Here is a 22,250-nt window from a genome sequence, read left to right as displayed (position 1 = left end):
ATTTGCGTCTTTGAAGCACAAAGGCCACAAAAGAACAAGGGCATTGATACAATCGCAAAACTTAATGCAGCTCTTGTACTCTGATCATTGTTACATGTACTTCAAGAAACAAGTTCTCCAAGAACCATCAGGCTGTAAAGTGTCTAAAGCTTGTAGGCTGTGCAACCGGAAGGTCAGCTAGGTGAGCTGTTGAACAGTTTTTGAGGAATCATGGTGATCTTTCAAGTTCTGAAAAGCTTTGAGTCTGTTAAAACGTTGTTCTCTCCAGTTCAACACGATCTTATCTTTCATATATGGTTGACGGAAATCTCCTGGGGCATCAGCTGCGAAACAGATAAATTCTTTCTGAAACTTCCTAGAGTGTGTCTTCGGATAGAATAAGGAGCTTTGGATCGCAACTCACAAAAGCCGGAAGAGATCTTTACTATTTTATGCAGCAGAAGAAAGTATATTTATCTTGTGGACTTCAGCCTCTGTGACCTGGCATTCCAGAGTCGATATCTTCTTCATCTGTCCCCATTCAACTATTACCTCCACGATTCATCACACACAACCAGTAGGCGGATGAAAGAAATGATTGATCAACAACAATGAATGGTTGAAAGAGAGACTTTCCACTGATTCTGTGATGGATATATCAACCTACAGTTCCTCTCCCTGTTAAAAGGTGGCTCAACTTTCATCAGCTTCCAACTTCTTCACGTTTTGTCTCAGCACCAAAGCTCCCTCCTATCTCATCCTTTGACTTCTAAACCTCTTCAAACACACCCATCACCAACATGTATCAGATGCGCTCCTCCTCTCAGAGAGTCACTTTTTTCTTGAGAGACGGATCGTCTTCCGTGAAGTCAAGTCCCAATCAGTCTCAAGCCTGCTCTCAGCAATTCACTCAGTCAGTCATTGACCATTCCACTCTACATGGCAGCTCAACATCTGGATCTCAGTCTCGTGATGGCTTGTTTGTCCCCTTGACTCGTTCCAACACATCCAGCACTCTCATCAATTTATGTCGCTCTCGTGCCAGCCGCCTCATCAACTCCATGGTTGCCTCTATCAGCTCTCTAAGAAGGCCAGATAGTCCTGTATCTGCGCCAATTATTGGCCCTAAAGAAGTCGACATGTTCGAAATTCCCAACATGCTCCCCAATTACGACCAAGCTATTGACTACTGGGAAGCACAGGAATTCCTCCGTGAGCTCACCAGACGCGACTGGCCTGACCGCGAAGACATGATCCGCTTTGAGTGCAGCATGACGCTGGAAGAGCTACGCAATGTCGGCCGGATGTCCAAGGAGGAAGGAACCCGTACCTGCCAGGATTTTGTGCGTGCTCCGGTTATCTGGGAGAAGGTTGCTGAGAGCTTGTGGGAAAGACTCAGGGAGGAGGCCGAGGCTCATCCGGAGGATAAGGATCAGAAAGCAGATGACCAACTGCTGGATGGGAGCTCCAAGCGAAGACGCTGCTGGAGAATGGTATGGAAGGTTAGGAGAAGCAAGGAAGATGACAAGCCTGCAGCAGAGAAGGATATCACGACAGGATGCCCATTCTGCCCTAACCGCTGTACCATGTACGTCCCTCGCTATCCTGCCAGCATTCATGGAGATAAGCCTTCGTCACTAAAAGACTGGGCCTTGGCTCGGATCAAGTGCATCTCGGAGCGCGTTCTCCCTTACAAGGTGACTATGGCTTCCCGATCGTCGCAGACATTGTAAAAGATATTGCTGACATATATGAGGAGGACAGAAACTCCTTGACAATTCCTTGCCTTTAGACCGGAGACACTCTAACAGCAGGATGTTCTCGCCTAAACCGCTGCCCCTGCTTCCCGTTTTTAAGAGAAAAGGGGGAAGTCAGTGGCGTCGCAGTAGCAGTACTGGTATGGTCGGTGAATATGATGAGCAGGGAGATAACGGGTAGGTATATAAACTCGAGACTTGCCACTGTGGTATTTGCGTTTCACAGACAAGTGTTTCTGCGGTATTCAATCTGTGATTGTGTTCAGATGTGCAGTAGACTTCCTGAAGTCATCATTCCGTCTGGCCGATATCTGTTTGGCCATGAATTCTCTTTGCGTTTACTTGGGCGAAATTAGACAGTTGTGTTTCCGTTTGGTAAATCTTAGATTGGGGTAATAAGGATTATCTTCCTCAGGAGAAACTTGGCATGAAATCGCTTTGATGGAATAGACCTACCCTCCAAGGACAATCAAATTAGAATGGTATATTGCTCTAACCTTCTGTTTACCCCTTCGTTTTGCAGCGAGACAAAGAACAAGACACCGGTCTATTACCCAGCCCACTGTCCTAGTCTTAAATCCCCAAACCCTCCACAACACCCAAGAACTCTCCTCGCGCGCCTTGCAACAGGCTTTCAACATCAACGCCTCTCAGATACTTCTCGCTCACACCATTATTGACTCTCTTGCTCAATAACTCCTTCAACTCCCACCTCATCTGTTTCATCTCAGCTTTAGTCGTCATTCTTGCCTCCCTCTCTCTTTGCTTCTTCCCGCTGCCCTTGCCTTTCCACACCCCAAGTTCCTCGGCTTCCTCGGGGTCGACACCCAGTTCTTCAGCCGCCTTGCGCAGCCACTCATCTTCCTTGGCACCGCGCTCCTTCGCCATCGTCGCCTCTGTAATTTTTTGCGAGAGCGTGACTCGAGGACGCAGGCATTGCACCAGCCTCCTGTCGATATCAATCGTCTGGACGCCAAGCGCTTTGGTGCTCTTGACAGGGTTAGAGTTCTTAGCGGCCGCAGCGGCGTGGACCTTGTTGATAAGACGCTGGGTTGGGATAGCTTCCTTCGGCCCGCACAAGAGAATGGAGACACCCGAGTTACTGGCACGAGCGGTACGACCTGAGCGGTGCACGTAATCATCGGCACTGCGCGGGACGTGGTAGTGCACGACAAGGTCAATCAACGGGATATCAAGACCGCGTGCGGCTACGTCGGTGGCAACTAGGATTGAGGCAGCGTTGTTGCTCTTGCTCTTGTTGGGATGGTTGTCGGCCTTGAAGCGCTCGATTGACCGAAGACGGGCTTTTTGTTCCATCTCGGAGTGCAGTGCGAAAACGGGGAGATTGAGGTTGTTGAGGAAGGCAGTAAGGCGTCTGACAGTGTTGATGGAGTTTGTAAAAACGAGGGCGCGGCGAGTAGGTTGGAGCAGAAGGACGGCGTAGAGGTAGAGGTCCTTTTCCATGTCGCCGCATTGAATCAGGCCCTCTTTAAGGTTCTCGGCCATCTGAGTGATCGGGTTGGTGTCGATGAACTTGGGGTGCTCACGGAAGTTCAGTCTTTTGAGAAGGTACTCGAGGGATTCTGTTTCACCCATCAGGTTGTAGCGTGCCTTGCCCGCAAGCTTTTGCTGGAGAGCCTTATTGAAGGTAGCTGAGAAGACAAGAGTCTGCCGACGACGGCGAGAGGTCTTCTCATCGTCAGAATCATTCTCTTCCTCCTCTCCCGGAACAGTGCGGTCCAGAGCAAGCAGGATCTTTTCAGCCTCCTTGAAGTGGCCATCCTTCAGGATGCGATCCGCTTCATCAACAACAAGGAAACTGATGCTCCTAAAGGACTGCATAACAGCATTGCTCGTGCTCATGACCTCCCACAGACGGCCTGGAGTACCCACGACAATATCCGCTTTTTGCAGTTGTCTCTCCTGCTTCTGGACTGCCAACCCACCGGTTACCGAGCAGATATAAGGAGCCGTTGCCAGTCCGGCACAGAGCTGCTTGAGATGGTCGGTGATCTGGTGGGCAAGTTCTCTGGTGGGGGATAGGATGAGAGCGATAGGATGCTTCTGACCACTTGACTCTGCAGAGGCTATCTTGGACAACCAGGCCTCGACAATAGGGATTCCAAAAGCCAACGTTTTACCGGAACCTGTCGCGGCCTTTCCGATAACATCGTGGCCATTGATGACCTCAGGGATAGCCCTGGCCTGGATAGGGGTTGGCTTAAGGAACTTCAAGCGGGCGATGCAAGACAGGACTGGAGGTGACAACCCCAGTGGAACCCATTCGGAAAGGTCGACATCGTCTTCCGCAGCCTCGACGTCAGCAATAGCTGCGGCTTGGGCAAAGACATTGGTTTCAAGTTCGGGGTCGGCTTCTGGCTGTTGAGTCTTGGCAGTTTTCTTGTTTTTTTTGTCCTTCTTTCCCCTTTTCTGATCCTGCTGCGGCTCTTGGGGCCTGGAGTCTTTCTCTTCCTCTTTAGTAGGTTCAGTAGCAGCCGAATCGGTGAACGAGACCTCAGTGCCATCAGTGGTCTTGGACTCCGTTGACTCGGTAGCCTCACCAGCTGCATGAGGTTCCTCTTCAGGGACGTCATCAAAGCCTTTGAACTCTTCGCTCTCATCTGACGGAGGGACAGCAGCAACCTGAGCGAGTGTAAGCAAACGGCATGATGAACTGGCCAGACAGACATACAAATTTTACAGTATTACCCTCGCGAATAACCTCAACACCGGTAACCTCCTCTAGACCGTAAAACCCTTCGGCATCGTCGAACATTTCGAGCACGTCAACCGTCTTCCATGGCAGCTTGTCGACATGAACCACCCGTTTTTCCACACTGGTCTTCTGCCGTTTCGCGGAATTTCCTTGTCCCTTGAAGCGCTTTACAGCGCTATCGGAGCGCTTGCGTTTCTTGTCGAAACCCATTGTTGTTTGAATTGTGAGAATGGGTGTTCGCTGTAAGACGTGTCTTGCTGATGAATTCGATGGATGAGCTTGAAAATTTCCCAAACACATTGCGAGGTCCATCAACTGAAAGTTTGGACCCACACCTGACGTAAAAATCGCCAAAACAGGCATAGTGTGCGCTCAAGTTACAGTATTTTACGTACACTATACCCCTCTACGACTCTTAGTCCATCCTCAGTTTCAGATTTACAACCCATTTATCACCCTTCAGAGCCATTGAGAAGGTAGTGTTGAGTCAGGAAGATTATCACAGCTCTCAGAGACAAAAGCTGATTTATATAAGCACATTTTTTTGCAAACAGTTTCAACTGCCTGAGGCAATTATTCACTCTAGAATTTTAACCCTCTCTAACCATCGCGGAGATTAGCTGAGACTCGAAAGCGTTCCCCAGACTCAAATCTACGGGGTGATCATAGTCTACACGGACCACCATGGGAAAGTCGTCAAAAGATAAGCGCGATGCCTACTATCGGCTCGCAAAAGAGCAGGGGTGGCGAGCCCGGAGTGCGTTCAAGCTGCTCCAGCTTGATGAAGGTAGCCCCCCTTTTGTCAAGATTTTGCATGGATCAGCCAATGCTAACATATCCCTAGAGTTCAACCTTTTTGAGGGGGTCACCCGTGTAGTCGATCTTTGTGCTGCCCCTGGAAGCTGGTCTCAAGTGCTGTCCAGAGTGCTCATCAAGGGAGAAAAGTTCGGTCGCTCTGCATGGCAGGATCGTGAGGCAAAGCTCCGCCAGCAAATGCTCAACATCATCTCCTCTGAATCAGCACCTGAGGAACCAGCTAGTGAGACTAGGCCTGCTGCTGAGCAGCACGAGCCTCGTACAGACGTCAAAATTGTTTCTATCGACCTCCAGCCTATCAGCCCGCTCCCCGGCATCATCACTCTTCGTGCCGACATCACCCACCCGGCGACGGTCCCTCTGCTCCTTAAGGCCCTTGACCCCGATTACAACCCCAATACGATGAGCGCCCAGGCCTCTCACCCTGTCGACCTGGTCATCAGCGATGGTGCCCCTGACGTCACAGGTCTGCACGACCTTGACATCTACGTGCAATCCCAGCTGCTGTTCGCTGCGCTCAACCTGGCCCTGTGCGTGCTAAAGCCGGGTGGCAAGTTCGTCGCCAAAATCTTCCGCGGCCGCAACGTCGATCTCCTGTACGCACAACTCAAGATCTTCTTCGAGAAGGTTTACGTTGCCAAGCCGCGCTCTTCACGCGCGAGCTCTGTTGAGTCCTTCATTGTCTGCATCAACTTCCAGCCTCCGGCTGGCTTCAAAGCTAGTCTTGAAGAGCCCCTAGGCGTCGGAAACCGCCTGGCCAAGATGTTGGCCGACAAACTGGCCTCAACGCCTATCACTGCACCTGCTGGGTATATGCAGAACTGGGACAATGGCGCTTGGAGCTCAACACCAGTGAAGGTGTTGCCGGCTCAGGATGACGGCATCTGTGATGTTCAAGTCGAAGATCTGACAAGGGAGCCAGCTGACAAGGACATACGTTGGATCGCGCCATTCGTGGCCTGCGGCGACCTTTCAGCCTTCGATTCTGATGCCTCTTACAAGCTACCGGAGGATCACGTTTCCCTGGACCCCGTTCAGCCACCAACGGCTCCCCCGTACAAGCGGGCTATTGAGTTGAGGAGAGCCCATGGCGGCGCATACGGCAAGCCCCCAGGGAAATAGACAGTAGAGTAAATCTAGCATCAGGTTCTATCAGCTTGAAATACCCTGCTATCATACCGACTTGTCCTCTTTCTCTGTCCCATCTCCTTGCGGTATTCTCTTCCCAGGTCCAGGCCTCTCCATGAAAATCAGGCCGGCCTTTTGCCCATCCCACTCCATCATTCCAATCGTTTTGCGATACATTCGAGCGGCCGTTTCGCCGCGAGTGAACAGTATACATCTACGCAGCATAGGCCATTCGCTGACCACTTCGTTCAAACATTGCATCATCCACCTGCCTAAGCCCCGGCCCTGGTGTTCGGAAAGAACATACACGTCGGTGAGGTATCCGAATGTGACATGGTCGGTAATGAGCCGTGCAAAACCGACCATCTGAATCTTGGATTCAGGATCCTGGAGAGTCTCGGTTCCTGAAGTTGTGTTAGCCTCAAGTCAGCAACCGCTTATCCTTGTGTGCGTTCTGAACTGACCTTTTGTCTCCGTATTCCCATGAACATCGTTTTGCTCTCCTTTTATCCTTCCATCATTATCTACAACATACAGCGCAAAACAGAGCGATTGCTCCACGCAGCGTTGCATCAGCTCTGGGGACAGGGGCTGCGCCCAGTAAAGCATGTCAGACCGGAAGGCTGCATCGAGGGCATCATACTGGATCAGCCTTGGGTCTGTTGAGATCGTGTAGGTTTGACCATGGACCTGGCGACTCCAGGTTCGGTAAGAGTCGATATGTGGCATTATGCTCGAGAGGGCGTATATTTGACGTGAACACGATTTACTCATAGGCGCAATGTTGAATTTGCTAAGTAAGAGTGAAAATTATATGAATAATAAGGAGCTTCCCACAACTGCACCTTTCATAACGCGCCCTAACAACGACAAGTGGATGGAGACACTGCATGAGTCACATTATCTGCTTTAATTCGCCACTTATCATCCCTTTGATAACTTGTAGCGGATTACCAAACAAGCGATCTATGATATACTCCTACCTTTTTGATGCTGGCTTCAAACGCAGAAGACCAAGGATGATGGTTTAGTGAGTTCGAGTGTGAAAATCGAGGGGTGGGCTGTGGGTTGTGTAACATGTCAAAGTAAGTGGTGGGATGTCAAGATCGTTCAGGGTAGATAATCTTCCACTCATGTCTTCAATCCTTCTTGTGACAAGGTCATGTTAGGGGACTTGAGCAAAGCCCCGATGTCCCCGAAGTCCGAAAGCTTGATAATTCGGTTCTGCCATTTAAATATATCATGGAATTTCAGTCATTTTCAATGGAGTGAACTTACGATATACCACTGAGTCTTGGGAAGGGGAGATAAAAGGTGGGAGAGCAACAAACGGCAAAACATACAGCACCGGGGATTCACTGGTCATCACCGACCCGATTACTGACCAGGCCCTCAGTGGCTTAACAAGGGCAGAGCGGATGGGATATCGTGCTCTCCACTGGATATGGTCATACATGGTAGGAGAGATTTGAAATACATTATTTAACACTCGAGCTAGTGTTGTTCATGTCTTGGTTGGTGTGAGCTGACGCTGACTGGCAACACCTTAGCGCCTACCAACGTGCTTCGATGCAAAGAATAAAAGCTTGGTGGATATCGTTCAAGTATCGGTACATCAGTTCAAATATTTATGGAACTCTCAATTCAGCAGAGGTCGAATGGCTCTAGCATTCAACCATGCCTCGCTAGCATCAAACCATGCCCTCGCTGCACAGAATTACTGGATTGGACTCGGAATAGCTTCACAACCATTGGGCCCACTTGACGTTTGGGTAATGCGGGATCCTGACCGTTGGACTTGGTGGGTCCACCCAAAGCAGCAGCGGGGACTATTGCTGTCACTTTGGGATCTACCCTCAGTCTCTTAGAAGACTCTTTGATCATACGATGACTTATCCTTGTCATTAGGTTTGATCAGGGAAGATGTTGCCAAGACTTAATGAGAAGCATTGCTATGTGAGCTACATGTGGTTTAGTGCAACTGAAAGGCTGAGATCCGGAGATCTGACTGGGATTTGGTCTGCAAGGCAGCGGCCTGCGGCCATCAACGCACGCAGCTCCCCAACTTAGAGCACCTCATCATTGCCTGGCAGATATTTATCATGATCTCTTGATTCACCCACAGCTATGACTTAGTCCAATCCAACAATAACAAACTTACTCCGAGCTAAACAGCCTGCTTCCCATCATCATCATCCTTCAAAGCATAAGCATGACCCCGCCATTTTTCTGCGCCCTGTGCGGTGGTCCCTTCATCTCCCTTTGGCTGTACCCCGTCAGCCCACGCAACCGCAAGGCACACTGGGAGTTCGTGCACAAGGAAGTGATGCGTCGTCGCAAGAAAGCCAGAGCCTTCGAGCAGAAGGACAGCAGCAAGCCCTGGAGAGCATGCTCCGTTTTGCCTGGGGAACTCAAAGTCGATACAAGCCCTTATGAAGGTATAATTTGTGAGACGAGGGAGCCTGATGTTGACGACCTTAAGCACATGCTTGACGCTCTGTTCCTCCCCTTGTACTATGAAGTGGAGGCGTACCCGAAGCAATACCGGCCTCCTCACGAGAATTTGCCTCAGAACTGGCTGCACGAACCGCTGCAGTGTCTTGTTATGGATTTGGCGCTGGGTAAGGCTTTTTTCCCGAGGGAGTTTCGTTATACATCTCAGGTTGGCCCTCCGGCATCAGATAGTCATCTATGTAAGAGGCAGGCTTCACGGCTGACTGGAGTCGATGGAGGGTATAGCGAGGGTTCATATCTGAGATGACAATTAGGCTTGATGGAGGTTAGTGTCCTCGTCTCCATTGTTGGTCTTGTCCAATCTAGAGAGCTGATGTAGCTCCCATCGCTCTATCCAGAGTCTGGTGAAGAAGGCGATGTAGTTAATGTCCTGCTCTGCTGGTGCGTGCTAACATCAGTTTATCTACTCTTCATCTCTTGTCTAACACCCACTTCTCCAGCTACCAGTCCTGGCATGGCCCAGGAACGGCCCCGGTTTATCCCTTCCGCCCGCCATGTTACCGCATTCTGACTTGCGTCCTTTTCTTCCACGAACTCTCTGCCTGCTCCAGTGACACACTTGACGCCATCATGGAGCTACCCGTGACTGATGGGTACGACAAGTGGCAGGAATGGTGGTATCGGCGCGACCCAGGCGGCAATAAGATCGACAAGGAAGCCCTTTACGACGTTTTTCTCCGTCTCGGCTCCTGGAAGAATCGCCTGAGTCTTGAATATGGTGACATAGTGTCCATTACTTGCTATCCAAGGCTTTATTTCGAAAGGTAAACAGGTGGGCGTTCCATCTTCCAACTCGACGATTGGGCGTGTGTACCTGGAGAAGAGGTATGCCACTCTGCCTCTACGTTTCTGTGGACGCATCAAGCTGACCAGAGATGCTCCATAACAGTACACTATCCACCCCCCTTCTTCATCCCCTCCCTCAAGTATCATATCCTCAACAACATCATCCCATGTTTCCTTCTCCGCAACAATAACAACCAACCGTCCTCCATGAACCTCCAACCCCCAATCGACCTCACCAAAGTAACCAGCGACCCCTTCTCCTCCCTCCCCTACCCCATCCTCCACACCATCCTCACCCTCCTGCCCCCCGACTCCATCATTGCCCTGCACATCGCCTCCTCCCACGTCCTAGTCGACACGCAGCACAACATCTGGTTGTGGAAACGCCTCCTCGTGCGTGGCATGCCCTGGTTCTGGGAGCTGCATCGGGCGCTGCACGATTTGACGCTCTCAGGAAATGAAGAGATCGACTACCGGCGGCTATGGCTCTATCTGGCGACGCACACGTGTCCGAGGTATGGCATGAGGGGCCCGTTTATAGGCGTTGCGAATCGCAGACGGGTGTGGGAGGCTTGTGAGGGGTTGGTGGAGCCTTATTGGGAGAGATTGAGGGCGCCGTTGGGAAAGGGGGTTCGGGGGGTAGGTCAGGAGATGTTTGAGGGGACTTATGTCGATGAGGGGGTGTTTATGTCGGCGGTTGGGGCACCTCTATCGTCAAAGGGTGAAGGGATGGACAACAAAGGAGGTGCTGGCGATCGGAGTCAAGGGCCCTCACAATCTGCTCAGCCTTCGGACCTCATCAAATGCCAGTTTATCTCATCCCTAGACGACATCAAGACATGGTCGGCCATCTTCATCGCCGGATGGCACTATGACGGTAGCTTGGCCTATTTTGGCGTGCAGTTCCCGGGAGAAGAGGAGCTGCCCTGCCTGCTAAGAATGAGCAGCTCTCAGAATGAATTGTTCGGGGAGGATCGGAGGCAGCTTTACCCCGGCAACTGGATCGTGGGGCTGATTGTGCACATCTCCAATCATACCTTTTTGTATGAACCCGCGATTACTAGATTAGAGGTGAGTGCCCATAATCTCTGATACAACAGATGACATGATACAGCATCTGGTGTGGGTGTAAAGGGGCGACGCACTAACCTGCCCGACCCAATGGCCAGGTCATTCTTGAATCAGGCGCTCGCCTTCAGTTTCCCGTGGTTAAGATCCAATACAAGAAGTTCCAGCACAATCTTAAGGCTTACCGCCGCGTCTTGTGGCGTGCCGAGGACAGCTTTATCATGGGCTTGCAGGCCAGGTTTCGCGAGGGTTGTCCCCTTTCTCATCTCCTCATCCTCCTTTCTACTTTTGTGTTAACTCCCTCTCTCTACACCTACCAGGACGGCGCATTCTCCCACTTAGGCCTCATACAAAAGTTTCTGAACCTCCCCTCCCCAAACTCGAGCCCCCTGCCTCCCCTCCAAACCCCCTTCTCCCACCGCCTCCTCTGGCACTTCTCAGCCATCAACGTCATAGGCCTTTCTCACTACCCCTTCCTATTCAATCCCAGCTCACCCGTCCAATACCAAGTGCTTTCCCATCCTAAGCTCGAGAAACAAGTCCTCCCCCAAACAGACGAAAATGGAGAGGAGATCTTCCCCTCTGTGGCATACCAACTCCTCTACTGGCTGGGGGGACCGAAAGTCAGCCATCCGATGCAGCTTAATCGGTTGTCTGCTGTTACGATGACGAGGCACGGGGACGGGGACGGGGACGGAGGTACCTTTCTCTACGCACTTGGGGCAAGATTGAAGAGACACCCGTTCAGGGATCCGTACTTCCGCCCATACAAGAACCGGCGTGAACGAGACCCGTACTCGGACCTGGACCAGTCGGAGGAAGAGGAGGAGACGGAAGAAGATGGAGATAAACGAGATTTCCTCCGCTACAACTACGTAACCCCGAACAGGTTCTTAACTAAAGAAAGACCTTCGACTTGGCAGGCCGAGTGGGAGAATGAGAAGAGGTATGTTAAACAGGAGTGGTTCTTCGATATTGATGGGCTGGGAGGGGAGAGGGTTGTGGAGGTGGCTATTCCAGTCTGTGATGTGGATGCCAATGAGGAGGAGAGGATTCGGGCTTTGAAGGTACGTACGTCGAGGACAACCTCCCCCATACCCTTACCCCTACCTCATTACCAAGCCAGAGAGCATCGTCATGATGAAAGCACAGAAAAGCTCCAACCAAGACTTACTAACTTAACCTAATGTACCACGGACACAGATCCGCACCAACTTCAACCGCGAAGTCATCTTCGGCACACCCCCAACCACCACCACCACCATCTGGTCCTGGTCCTCCTGCTCCCCACCACCAGGCCACTGCATACTCGGCATCGCAGCCGGTTTTGAGGTTGAGTCACGACTCGAGAAGGCTGTAAGTGCCAACCTACCTAAATCAATTCCCATCTGTTCGTCTTCTATGATGTGATCATTCTCCCTCCCCCCTCCCCGTCTTTATTTCGTGCACGCTCCTGTGTTCATGTTTGTGTGAGAGAGGAAGTACCCTACGATACCTAATAGTGCAGACCTTCGGTGGTGTGCTAACTTGGTTGGCTATCTTCACAGTCACCTATGCTGAGTATCATGATCATGACGGCGAAAGAACCGGAGGAGGTGGAGCGTTTTTCACATATATAATGGAATGCTGATGAAACTGTCTATTTATTCTACCAATAGGCCTCCAACAATCTTCTATTCAGAAAAGCTTTACTAGGCTTCCCGCTTGGCAATGGGGACGGGCTCAAGTCTTCCATCAATCTAATCAGCAAACGCACGTGACTGTTGGCTCCAGATAAACCTCATTTAGCTACCTTAGGATGCGCAGACGGCCCGCAACAAGAATAACCATATGGACACGCTAAGCCTAGTCTGTGATATCTAGATCAGTTGTGTACAAATTTTTAGCTGCTGTAAGGAATATCTGCATGATCAAGCAGTCCTCCCATGTATTAATAACCCGGGCAGGTAGGGCTGCATGTGCCTACGTTGTACCTCACACACATGATCTCTCATGACGAACCGAAAATGAGCCGTGCCACTTAACAGAAGGAACCAAGGTACCCTCCGTTTCGGAACTGTTTGGGGCCATCCAACCTTGGAGGATACGCACGGTATTGGGTGTCATGGACTTAGTCTTCGAAGGTCCTCGAGGCCATTGTCGCAGGACTTTCGACGGGTTGTGAATCTCGCGGGGCTGGTCCTTGGGTCTCTGGAGGTCGGTGAAGAAAGCCAACCAGAATGGACCATCACCATTCGGTCGCAATCGGCAGCAATTAATTACCTCTTATCGCCCGCATCAAGCTCCAATGAAGGGCTTGCCGGCCACGTGTCAGGGCTTTGATCCTAGCCATCGCGCCAGCCGACGAGCGCGACCAGCGACAAAGCAGCTTCTTCCCAAGCTGGGAGCGGCACAAAGGTATTTCTCGTTCTGCCGATGTCGACGTCACCTTAGCATCGAGGGACGGGATCCATGAGATGTTTCCCAATAATGACCGAAACTGCGGCAAAGCAACCAACCACAGCAGGATCAGTGTCTGGGCTTAGATAGCAAGACCGGTCTGCTGTTAATGGGCGGTTCCGATGGTACAGCTGCGGGAGGGGCGGGCGGCTTCGTAGGAGTCAGTGGCCGATGGATGGTGTGATGCCGAAGGCTCACACCAACACCCCCGTTCACCCAGTCTTGTCGCTTCGCCTCATCTCATCTGGCTTACCGTGAGTTTGTGTGCCGCCCACCTACCTTCTCGCCCGTCCCAGGCTCTCGTAACCTCCTCGTCCAGCTTTTCTCCAAGGTTCACGTCTGCTCACTGTCGCTGAGCTGTCAGTGGAAGGAGACTGAACTTTTGGTCGAGATTTCCACTTAATTCTCAACCGCAAGTGTAGATGACACAACAGCGTGACACATAGGGAGGTATGTGACTTTTTAAGACTACTGCTGAGTCTGTCCACTCGCGAGGGATTGCCTTTGTGGTGCGATACGGCCGCCTCATGGCTGGTGTGTCAACACGTAGCGTGTTGCGACAAGCCGGAGTTGGGTTTTTAAGGGCTCCCCTTCTCCCCTTACTTTTTGATCAGTTCTTGAAATTGTATCCCCATACGCTTACACGCCTTTCAGAACCCATCGATCACCATGGCTCGCGAAGGAACGCGCTTGCAGACGGGCCATTCCAAGCCGCGTGTTATCACCGTCCCCGACACGGCACCTGTCATCAAGCGGGCGCCAAAGGTCAAGCCCAAAAAACCTGCTGCCACTGGTAAGACGGGTGCCACAAAGGGCGCCAAAACCACGGGCGTTACCAAGAAGAAGGCACCCGTAAAGAAAGAAGGCACGGCCAAGAAGGTATGCTCTGGCGACGTTCTTCCAGAAGCCCGTATTGCTTTGCCACTCGTAGACTCGACTGACCTGTCTGTGCTAAGGTCGAGGCCGCTGTGAAGAACACAATCAAGAAGGCCACTCCGGCTGAGAAGAAGCCTGAGGCGAAGGCTGAGCAAGCCGAGAAGCCTGAAAAGGCTTAGAAGGCAGAAAAGGCAGGGCTATACCCCAAGAAACCCATCCAGTCTTGTGATAATCTGCTGACGTTGTGGAGGAGGCCAAGCCAGAGCCGGCGCCCAAGTAGAAGGAAGCTCCTGCTACTGCAGCAAAATAATGATGCTCAGGTCCGGGACTGTATCCTAGATAAACGTTGCGTGCTGGTCATAGCCCTCCATTGTCGAAGCTTGTATCTGTTCGGTTATGCTTTTTTGAGTCGAACATGTGTGTGTATTCGGCTGTTTCTGTCTTGGTCAGACAGTGTGTATGAGCTGGGTTTGCTTTGGTATACTTTTCGTTCGTTCGTGGTTGGAATAGGTTCGGGAAACACACACTTGCATCTGTTATTATGACTGAGGAAGTTTGTGAAATAGGGGGTTTTTCTGGGAGGACATCTCTGTGTTCTCCGTTAGTAGTAGTCCTTCGAAAGATAACGGATCCGTACTTATAATTCATGGATACCATCAGAAACAGCCCCGGGTTGAGTGCTAGCTTGTCGACTAACAAGCCTGCCTTTGTTGAGAAGATGGCACCGCGTAGATAAACGTATAAATGCCGAAAGTTATCAAAAGAGCGCTCTCATCGTTTTGGGATAACTTCAGGTGAACGCCCCTAACTCTCATCCATCTCTCTATCTCATCTTCGGTTCAGGGTTTCCACAAGCTAGCACCTGAATCTCAGGGTTTTGCCAGGGCCTATAGCGATTGCACACCCCAGTCATTTTTGGCCAATCAAAGAGTGCCATTCGATCCAAAGCCAAGGCATGGGTCGCGTGCAGGACGCCTGGCACGCTGTGGTAGGCGCAGAGAGGTGTACACCCCAGTCGCGCATTCGCAAAGATTCAATACTGTCGCATTTCCAACTTTCACCTCCTACAAACGACGGCCTTGGAACGACATGACATGACGGCTGCGCATCAATTAGCGCGTCCCATCCACAATGTACATCCTCAAGCCCTCATGGCTGCGGCATAGCGGTGAGTTGAATTCGGTCGCCATTACTGCGTCTCCTGGGTATTCTTTTTGCTGACTTTTGGTTGCAGGCGAGCAGAAGGACTTCGAGGTCTACAGCTGCCACATCTCTCCCGATGGCAAGCGCTTAGCCACGGCTGGCGGAGATGGCCACGTTCGCATCTGGTCAACGGAGGCCATCTTTAACTCCGGCGACCCCAACTATGACAAGCCGCGCCAACTCTGCCACATGAGCCACCATCTCGGCACCATCCACTCTGTCCGCTTCTCGCCCAACGGTCGCTACCTTGCTTCTGGTGCCGACGACCGTGTCATATGCATATACCAGCTTGACACGAACCCGCCGTCACTTGCTGCTACCTTTGGTATGCTTGATTCTTCACCCTGACGCAGCGGCCAGACTAACCGTGTGGCATCACAGGATCCAACGAACCGCCCCCTGTCGAGAACTGGAAGACCCACAAGCGTCTGGTCGGCCACGATAGCGACGTTCAAGATCTCGCCTGGTCCTACGACAATTCAGTCCTCGTTTCGGTTGGTCTGGACTCCAAGGTTGTTGTCTGGTCCGGCCACACCTTTGAGAAGCTCAAGACAATCACTGTGCACCAGAGCCATGTCAAGGGCATCACCTTCGATCCTGCTAATAAGTTCTTCGCCACCGCTGGCGACGACCGGTCCATCAAGATCTTCCGATTTACCCCTCCTCCGCCGAACGCGACCCAACATGACATGATTAACAATTTTGTCCTGGAGGCCACGATCAGCGCTCCCTTCAAGAGCTCCCCGCTCACCACGTACTTCCGGAGATGCAGCTGGTCACCTGACGGTCATCACATCGCTGCTGCCAATGCGGTCAATGGGCCCGTGCCTAGCGTCGCTATTATCGATCGTTCGCGCTGGGAGAGCGACATCAACCTGATCGGCCACGAGGCCCCGACTGAAGTTTGCTCCTTCTCACCCCGTCTGTTCTATACCAAGAAGCCTGAGAGCGGTTCCTCCGACAAGGGTCAGCTTGTAACTGTGATTGCTTCTGCTGGCCAGGACAAGACGCTGAGCATATGGAACACCAACACGTCCAGACCTGTCGTTATTGTCCAAGATGTGGCTTCCAAATCGGTATCGGATCTTGCTTGGACTCCTGATGGCCAGACCATCTTTGCTTCAAGCTTGGACGGCAGCGTTGTGGCCATCAAGTTTGAGGAGGGTGAATTGGGCTACGTGGCGGACTCCGAGGAGAACGACAAGGCCCTGCAGAAGTACGGCGCGTTCCGGAAGGGCATGGGCACTGCCGAGGACGTCGACAGTCTGCACCTTGAAAATCACAGCAAGGCTGGCGAGCTGCGCGGCGCAGAGTCGAGAATGGGAGCCCTGATGGGGGACTTCCAGCCAGCTGATAAGAACGGAGTTACGACAAACGGAGCCAAGTCAGCTACCGCTAGTAAGAACGGTGAACTCAACGGAACGAGTGACAAGCAGGCATCATCCAAAGAGGGGGCTTCTAAGCAGTCCCCGGAGGAGGAGAAGGAGAGCGCCGAAAAGGCTGCGGCACGGATTGCCGAACTGAAGTCTCGCGTTCAGGTGACCAAAGATGGCAAGAAGAGGGTTGCTCCTCTGCTCGTGTCGTCGTCGGCCACAGGCCTGCTGTCGCTACCTCAGTCGCAACTAGTGGGCGCTAAGTCGACAAAGCCAGCGCAGAACGATGCTCCCCAAACCATACTCGACCTGTCCAAACCTTTCCATGGCTTGCCGAGGGGAGGGATAGCCGCTCTGCTTCTCGGAAACAAGAGAAAGGCCGTTTCGGTTGAGGGTGAGGAGGAAGAAGAGCCGGCGGCCAAGCGCCCATCTACGGGAGGTCCCGTCCCCATCATGGTAGACACGCCTGAAGGTCTTGAACCGGCTCCCCTGACGGCCCCTCCTCATGGTCAGGTTCCTACTCCTGAATACCTCCGTCCAGCAGTCGTCAGCCCCGCAATCTCGGTGTCCCAGGTGCGACTGGCCGTCCCCAAGGTGCGCTCCCACATCGTGCGGCCTCTCGAGCGCGGCGTTCTTCAGGGTGAAACGACGCTGGAAGAAGCAGCGAAGGGTGCTCCCGAAAACATCATTTTGGAGGCGCGCAACCCTGTTCGGCCACGCGAGCCGTCCCGTATCACAGCCACCAAGCGTGGCGCGCTGCTCTGGCAAGATTTCCTGCCACGTGCTGTGCTGCTGGTCACTGGTAGTAAGTACTTCTGGGCAGCAGCCTGCGAAGACGGTTCCCTTCACACATGGACGCCAGCCGGACGCAGGCTGTTTAATGCCATCATCCTCGAGTCCCAGCCCGTCATCTTGGAGTGCCGCAATCACTGGCTGCTCTGCATCACATCGGTTGGTTTGTGCCATGTCTTCAACGTCAAGACCATGTCGGCTGCGCACCCGCCGGTCTCGCTGGCGCCTATCCTCGACATCGCCATGACCTCGTTGTCTCTTGACGGCCCGACAGCTGCCCCGGGCGTTACCTCGGCACACCTTAACAGCAACGGCAACATCGTCGTCACGCTGAGCAACGGCGATGGTTTCTTCTACTCCAGTGACATGTACACCTGGCAGCGGCTGTCCGAGTCATGGTGGGCAGTCGGCAGCCAGTATTGGAACAGCAACGACTCGTCCATCAGCGCGTTGTCGTCGACCGCTGTCGGCCCCGTGGCGACCAGTACCGCGCCGTCCAAGAAAGACGACAGTTCCGCTGCCGACGAGGTCCCCATCTCGGCCGGCATCATACCCTATCTCGAGCGACACACGACTACCGAGTTCTTGCTCAAGGGCCGTGCGTACACGCTGCAAAGGCTCATCCAGACACTGCTGGCGCGCGACGGCTTCGAGGGCTTTGAGAGCGCCGTCAGCGTGGCGCATCTGGAGAATAGGATCGCTGGTGCCTTGGCTCTGGGTGCCAAAGACGAGTTTAGGCTCTACCTGTTTATGTATGCCAAGCGGATTGGTGCCGAAGGCATGCGTGGCAAGGTGGAGGAGCTGCTTAATGCGCTGGTTGGAGGTATTCTCCGGGAGAAGGGAGATGACGCCGAGGGGAAAGGCTGGGCTAGTAAGGGGGATAAGATCTGCGGATGGGATAGGAAGGAATTGTTGAAGGGCGTGGTGTTGATTTTAGGTACGTTTGATCTGCTCTTTCATATGCTTAGATGTACTACTAACGTAACGTGTACAGGTAAATTCCGCGATCTTCACCGGTTGACAGTCCAATATGCTAGGATTTTGGGTCTGACAGCCGGAGGGGAGGAAAACGGAAATGGAGATGGGGAGAGGATGGAGCTGGGTGATTGATTAATGGAATTCAATCTTCCAGAAGCTGGGTGAATAAAAAGAAACGGAACGTCATAAGTATTCTGATATCCTCGAATTTTCTTTTTTTTTCTTTTGCTTTTTCGGTTCGGGGAAGGGCAAGGCTTGGTTTCCTTGTGTACATGACATGTTCTTCGTGGCGGCGGCCTGGACGTGGCGTATGGGAGCTTCTGGGATGTTCGGTTTGTGTACTATTGCTGCTCAGAGCAAGGATGGAGAGCAAGGCAGGAAGTGATCCTCATGGGTTGATAAGTAGTTTGTTTTTGCAACCGTAAAATGGTCTTGCTCTTCTATCTCCAGCATCATAATGCTCATGTCCTCTGTGCAGGTGTACTCCATCACTTAGTGTTCAAGTCCAGTTTGTACATATGAGTGCTATCTCACTTTATCATATGTATAAAAAAATCTCAATGCCCTCAACTCTTCACTCGTTAGGATACGAGCACATCCGAGGCTCGATGGTTCCCCACTTCAATCCATACATACTCAGTCCAATTCCAACCTCTCATTTGCCTCTTCTTCTGGTTTGCACAATCAGACGTTCCCTCGAGGGGGTGACAGACGTGTTTGGAGGGGTCAGTGTTGTCCTCATATCGGAACGCTGGCGTTTCTCGGGATACTCTTGGTTCGTCTGGTTGGCGCTCTTCTTGGCCATCTCATGCTGACTCGACTCTGCACGCGTCCTGCGGCGGCGGCTCGCCCGACTCTTTTTGCGCGAGGCCCGCTGCTGCTCGACCTTTGATGCCGGAGATACGTAAGGTATCCACGCACGTCCTCGGCCTCGGCCTCGGCCTCGTCCTACCTCTTGTGCTGGTGCCGGCGCCATTCTTCTCTGTTGGCGACTTCGCGAAGCTCCATGAGGAGCCGATCCGGGCGCTCGATGCGCAGACGCAGCCAGCTGACGAAGAACAGGTAGTCGCATTCGTCCGGCTACTTGGCTCGGAGCTGAGGAAGAGGGGCAGAAGGCCCGGACCCTTCTGTCCCTTGGTGTCGGCGCACCCCCGATCTTGATGGCCTTCTTGGTGAGGCTCTGGGCCAGGAGGCAAGCGGGAAGGGCGAGCCAGCGGCGGTGTAAGCTGGGATCGAGAACTTCGTCGGCTGCTTGGGACAATGTTTCGAAGATGAGAAAGGTTTAGATTAACTAGAAAATTTGAAGTCATCGTTACCGGCTGCCTTGGGGTTTACTATTCAGTCATATACACAATAACAAGATTTAAACTCTGCACTTGTGGGAGTGTGTGGCTGTACAAACTTGGGAACAAGAGGAAGTTGGGGGGCCTTGTACTGTGACTATGGCCATATTCGAGGAACTACAACAGTAAATATGGAATATGCCTCTGGATTGACTGCACTAAAGATGCTTCAATCGCATAACCTCTCCACATCCAAGTGAAATAGTTTCATCTTAGGGAGAGTAGAAGGTGAAGCAACCTGTCGAGAGTTATCTCTATTCGACTCGCATAATCGTAAGCTCTATCTATGCACACAAAAGAGTTATTCGATTAATAGGGTATTCTATGCATCCAGAGGAGGGTATCCAGCTTCATCGCTCCTGCCATGAACAGTCACTGAAGGCACTCACGTGAAAAGTACGAACCAACCAACCACGGCCCATCAAACAGTATGAGATAAAATTCCAACGTCCCCTAGAAAAGTCAGATGAAACGTAGATTTTTTGACCTTTACACAGCCGCAATGGGCTCGGCGTTCTTCCTCTTCTCGATCTTCTTCCAGCTCAACCCGCATGCCGCGACAAAGGCGGCGCAAGCGCACGCAACCGAGATGTAGTACGAGTCGCGCAGGCCATCAAGGTACGCGGTGAGCACCTCGGTGATGTACTTCTCGGCGTGGAACTGCTCAAGCACCCAGTGAATCTGCGAGGCGCCCGAGTTGATGAAAATCTGCGGCGGCACGCCCGGCACGTTCTTCTCGATGCCCGAAGTAAGCGCGTTCTGGAAGACGGCCTGGGCGACAGCGATGAAGATGGAGCCACCGAGGGACTGGAACAGCTGGACACAGGCCGTGGCGACAGGAATCCACTCGAGCGACATGTTGTTCTGCACGACAAGCACACCGGTCTGAAAACCGACACCGATGCCGAGACCGGCCAGGACCTGGTAGCCGAACCAGACACGAAAGGGGCTATCGATCTCGAAAGTGGTGATCATACCGGAGCCGACGGCGAACAGAACCATCGATGGAAGAACGAAGGGGTTGTAGTAGCCGACAAGAGTGATCAGGCCGCCGGTCGAGACTGAAGTGATGACGACCGAGATGAGCATGGGCAGCAGCTTGAGACCAGCCTCAACGGCGCTATCGCCCTTGATAGCCTGGAAGTAAAGGGCTGTGCGACTTGGTCAGTATGTATGTCTCAGAGGTCGAAAAGGGGTAAGCGAAACTTACAGAGGTAGTACACCAACGGGAAGAAGCCGGCGCCAAAGAAGAACGCAAACAACATCGCGCATACAACATCCTTGTTCTTGAACAGCCGCGGAGGGAGCGTACCCTCATCGCCCTTCCAGATCTGAATGCCAATAAACACCGCAGCCATCAGCCCGAAGCCAACAAACAGCCCGATCACGACAGAACTGTTCCAGGGGTGTTCTGTGCCGCCCCACTGCAGAGCCAGCAACAAGCACACAATGGCCGGCACAAGCATCATCGTACCCGGCAGGTCGAGGCTCAAAATCCGCTGCATCACTGTGCGACCCTTGGCGTCATGAGCCGCCTGGGGGAGACGCAGGAATGCGAAGATAGCAACCATAGCAGCGCCGCCGATGGGCAGGTTGATGTAGAAGCACCACCGCCACGTAACGTTGTCAGTGAAGGCACCACCAAGCAACGGGCCGGCAACGCTAGCAATCCCCCACATGGCACCGATGAGACCAAAGGCAGCAGGACGCCGGCGAAGGGGCAGTGTGTGCGACAAAATCACGACACCGCCAGAGAACAGGCCGGCAGTACCGACACCGGCAATCGCGCGGCCAACGATGAAGACATTGCTGCTGGGCGCGACGGCGCAGATGAGACTGCCAAGTTCAAAGATGAATATGGCGGCGAGATATATCCACTTGACATTAAACATGCGGTAGAGCGAGCCATACATAGGCTGGAGGGCGGTTGTTGTCAGGAGGTACGCGGCTCCGTACCAGCCGATGTCCTTGACGGAACTGTACTCATTGGTGATGGCGCCCAGAGCAGGTGCGATGATGGTTTGATCAAGGGCGACGAGGAACACGCAGAGGCAGAGAGAGACGATAATAAGGATGAGTTTCAAGCCGGTCGGGTATTCGACGGCCTCTGCAGATCCGAACCCGTCCTGAGCATCGGCGGTGGCGGAGCCCTTCTCGACGGAAGAAGCCCCCGAGTCGGCGGGGGTGGGCCCCAGAGCATTAGGAACCGTCTGCGTCTCGGAGTCGGTCGTCACGGGAGTGTCCTTCTCGGTGGTGCCCATCATGGTGGCCATGAGATCCGTGAGATCCGGGGGCCGGGGTAAAGTGGAGGTCAGGCTTGGAGTTTCGGGGTCTCCTTGTTTCAAGAACAAGAGATGTTAAAGATGTTTGCGGTGGTGTGCTTCACAGAGCCACACGCTGGGATGGACACAAGGCAGGATATATGCAAGCCAACAGCACCTGCGGTGCAGCGCAAACAGTTAGTAATAGAATCGGTCCCGGA

The 22,250-nt window shown here is 52.7% G+C and overlaps 8 protein-coding genes across 8 annotated transcripts; 5 read left to right on the top strand and 3 right to left on the bottom strand.

Annotated features, from left to right (window-relative positions):
• Positions 1–1,040: 1,040 nt before the first annotated feature.
• Positions 1,041–1,712, top strand: CTHT_0040940 (uncharacterized protein; the record flags this gene model as incomplete). Its single annotated transcript, XM_006694437.1, has 1 exon — positions 1,041–1,712. The coding sequence occupies one exon, from the start codon at positions 1,041–1,043 to the stop codon at positions 1,710–1,712; it is 672 nt and encodes a 223-aa protein (XP_006694500.1).
• Positions 1,713–2,309: 597 nt separating this feature from the next.
• On the bottom strand, positions 2,310–4,662 carry CTHT_0040930 (uncharacterized protein; the record flags this gene model as incomplete). The annotated part of the gene is made up of 2 exons (XM_006694436.1): positions 2,310–4,379; positions 4,429–4,662. 2 exons carry the CDS (start codon positions 4,660–4,662, stop codon positions 2,310–2,312), a joined length of 2,304 nt encoding a protein of 767 aa, XP_006694499.1.
• A 474-nt stretch (positions 4,663–5,136) lies between these two features.
• Positions 5,137–6,390, top strand: CTHT_0040920 (methyltransferase-like protein; the record flags this gene model as incomplete). Its single annotated transcript, XM_006694435.1, has 1 exon — positions 5,137–6,390. The coding sequence occupies one exon, from the start codon at positions 5,137–5,139 to the stop codon at positions 6,388–6,390; it is 1,254 nt and encodes a 417-aa protein (XP_006694498.1).
• A 51-nt stretch (positions 6,391–6,441) lies between these two features.
• Positions 6,442–7,125, bottom strand: CTHT_0040910 (N-acetyltransferase-like protein; the record flags this gene model as incomplete). Its single annotated transcript, XM_006694434.1, has 2 exons — positions 6,442–6,800; positions 6,861–7,125. The coding sequence occupies 2 exons, from the start codon at positions 7,123–7,125 to the stop codon at positions 6,442–6,444; spliced, it is 624 nt and encodes a 207-aa protein (XP_006694497.1).
• Positions 7,126–8,608: 1,483 nt separating this feature from the next.
• Positions 8,609–12,524, top strand: CTHT_0040900 (uncharacterized protein; the record flags this gene model as incomplete). Its single annotated transcript, XM_006694433.1, has 8 exons — positions 8,609–9,017; positions 9,249–9,291; positions 9,351–9,628; positions 9,800–10,767; positions 10,866–11,831; positions 11,968–12,120; positions 12,312–12,359; positions 12,423–12,524. 8 exons carry the CDS (start codon positions 8,609–8,611, stop codon positions 12,522–12,524), a joined length of 2,967 nt encoding a protein of 988 aa, XP_006694496.1.
• A 1,348-nt stretch (positions 12,525–13,872) lies between these two features.
• CTHT_0040890 (uncharacterized protein) lies at positions 13,873–14,258 on the top strand (the record flags this gene model as incomplete). The annotated part of the gene is made up of 2 exons (XM_006694432.1): positions 13,873–14,082; positions 14,160–14,258. 2 exons carry the CDS (start codon positions 13,873–13,875, stop codon positions 14,256–14,258), a joined length of 309 nt encoding a protein of 102 aa, XP_006694495.1.
• Positions 14,259–15,210: 952 nt separating this feature from the next.
• Positions 15,211–18,557, top strand: CTHT_0040880 (putative for the periodic repression of protein; the record flags this gene model as incomplete). Its single annotated transcript, XM_006694431.1, has 4 exons — positions 15,211–15,247; positions 15,314–15,607; positions 15,664–18,384; positions 18,442–18,557. The coding sequence occupies 4 exons, from the start codon at positions 15,211–15,213 to the stop codon at positions 18,555–18,557; spliced, it is 3,168 nt and encodes a 1,055-aa protein (XP_006694494.1).
• Positions 18,558–20,257: 1,700 nt separating this feature from the next.
• On the bottom strand, positions 20,258–22,032 carry CTHT_0040870 (uncharacterized protein; the record flags this gene model as incomplete). The annotated part of the gene is made up of 2 exons (XM_006694430.1): positions 20,258–20,919; positions 20,979–22,032. The coding sequence occupies 2 exons, from the start codon at positions 22,030–22,032 to the stop codon at positions 20,258–20,260; spliced, it is 1,716 nt and encodes a 571-aa protein (XP_006694493.1).
• Positions 22,033–22,250: the final 218 nt, after the last annotated feature.

Source organism: Thermochaetoides thermophila, assembly GCF_000221225.1.
Source record: "Thermochaetoides thermophila DSM 1495 unplaced genomic scaffold scf7180000011818, whole genome shotgun sequence".
Classification (NCBI taxonomy): Eukaryota; Fungi; Ascomycota; class Sordariomycetes; order Sordariales; family Chaetomiaceae; genus Thermochaetoides; species Thermochaetoides thermophila.
Note: the sequence above shows the minus strand (reverse complement) of the source record. Positions and strands in the feature narration are given on the sequence as shown.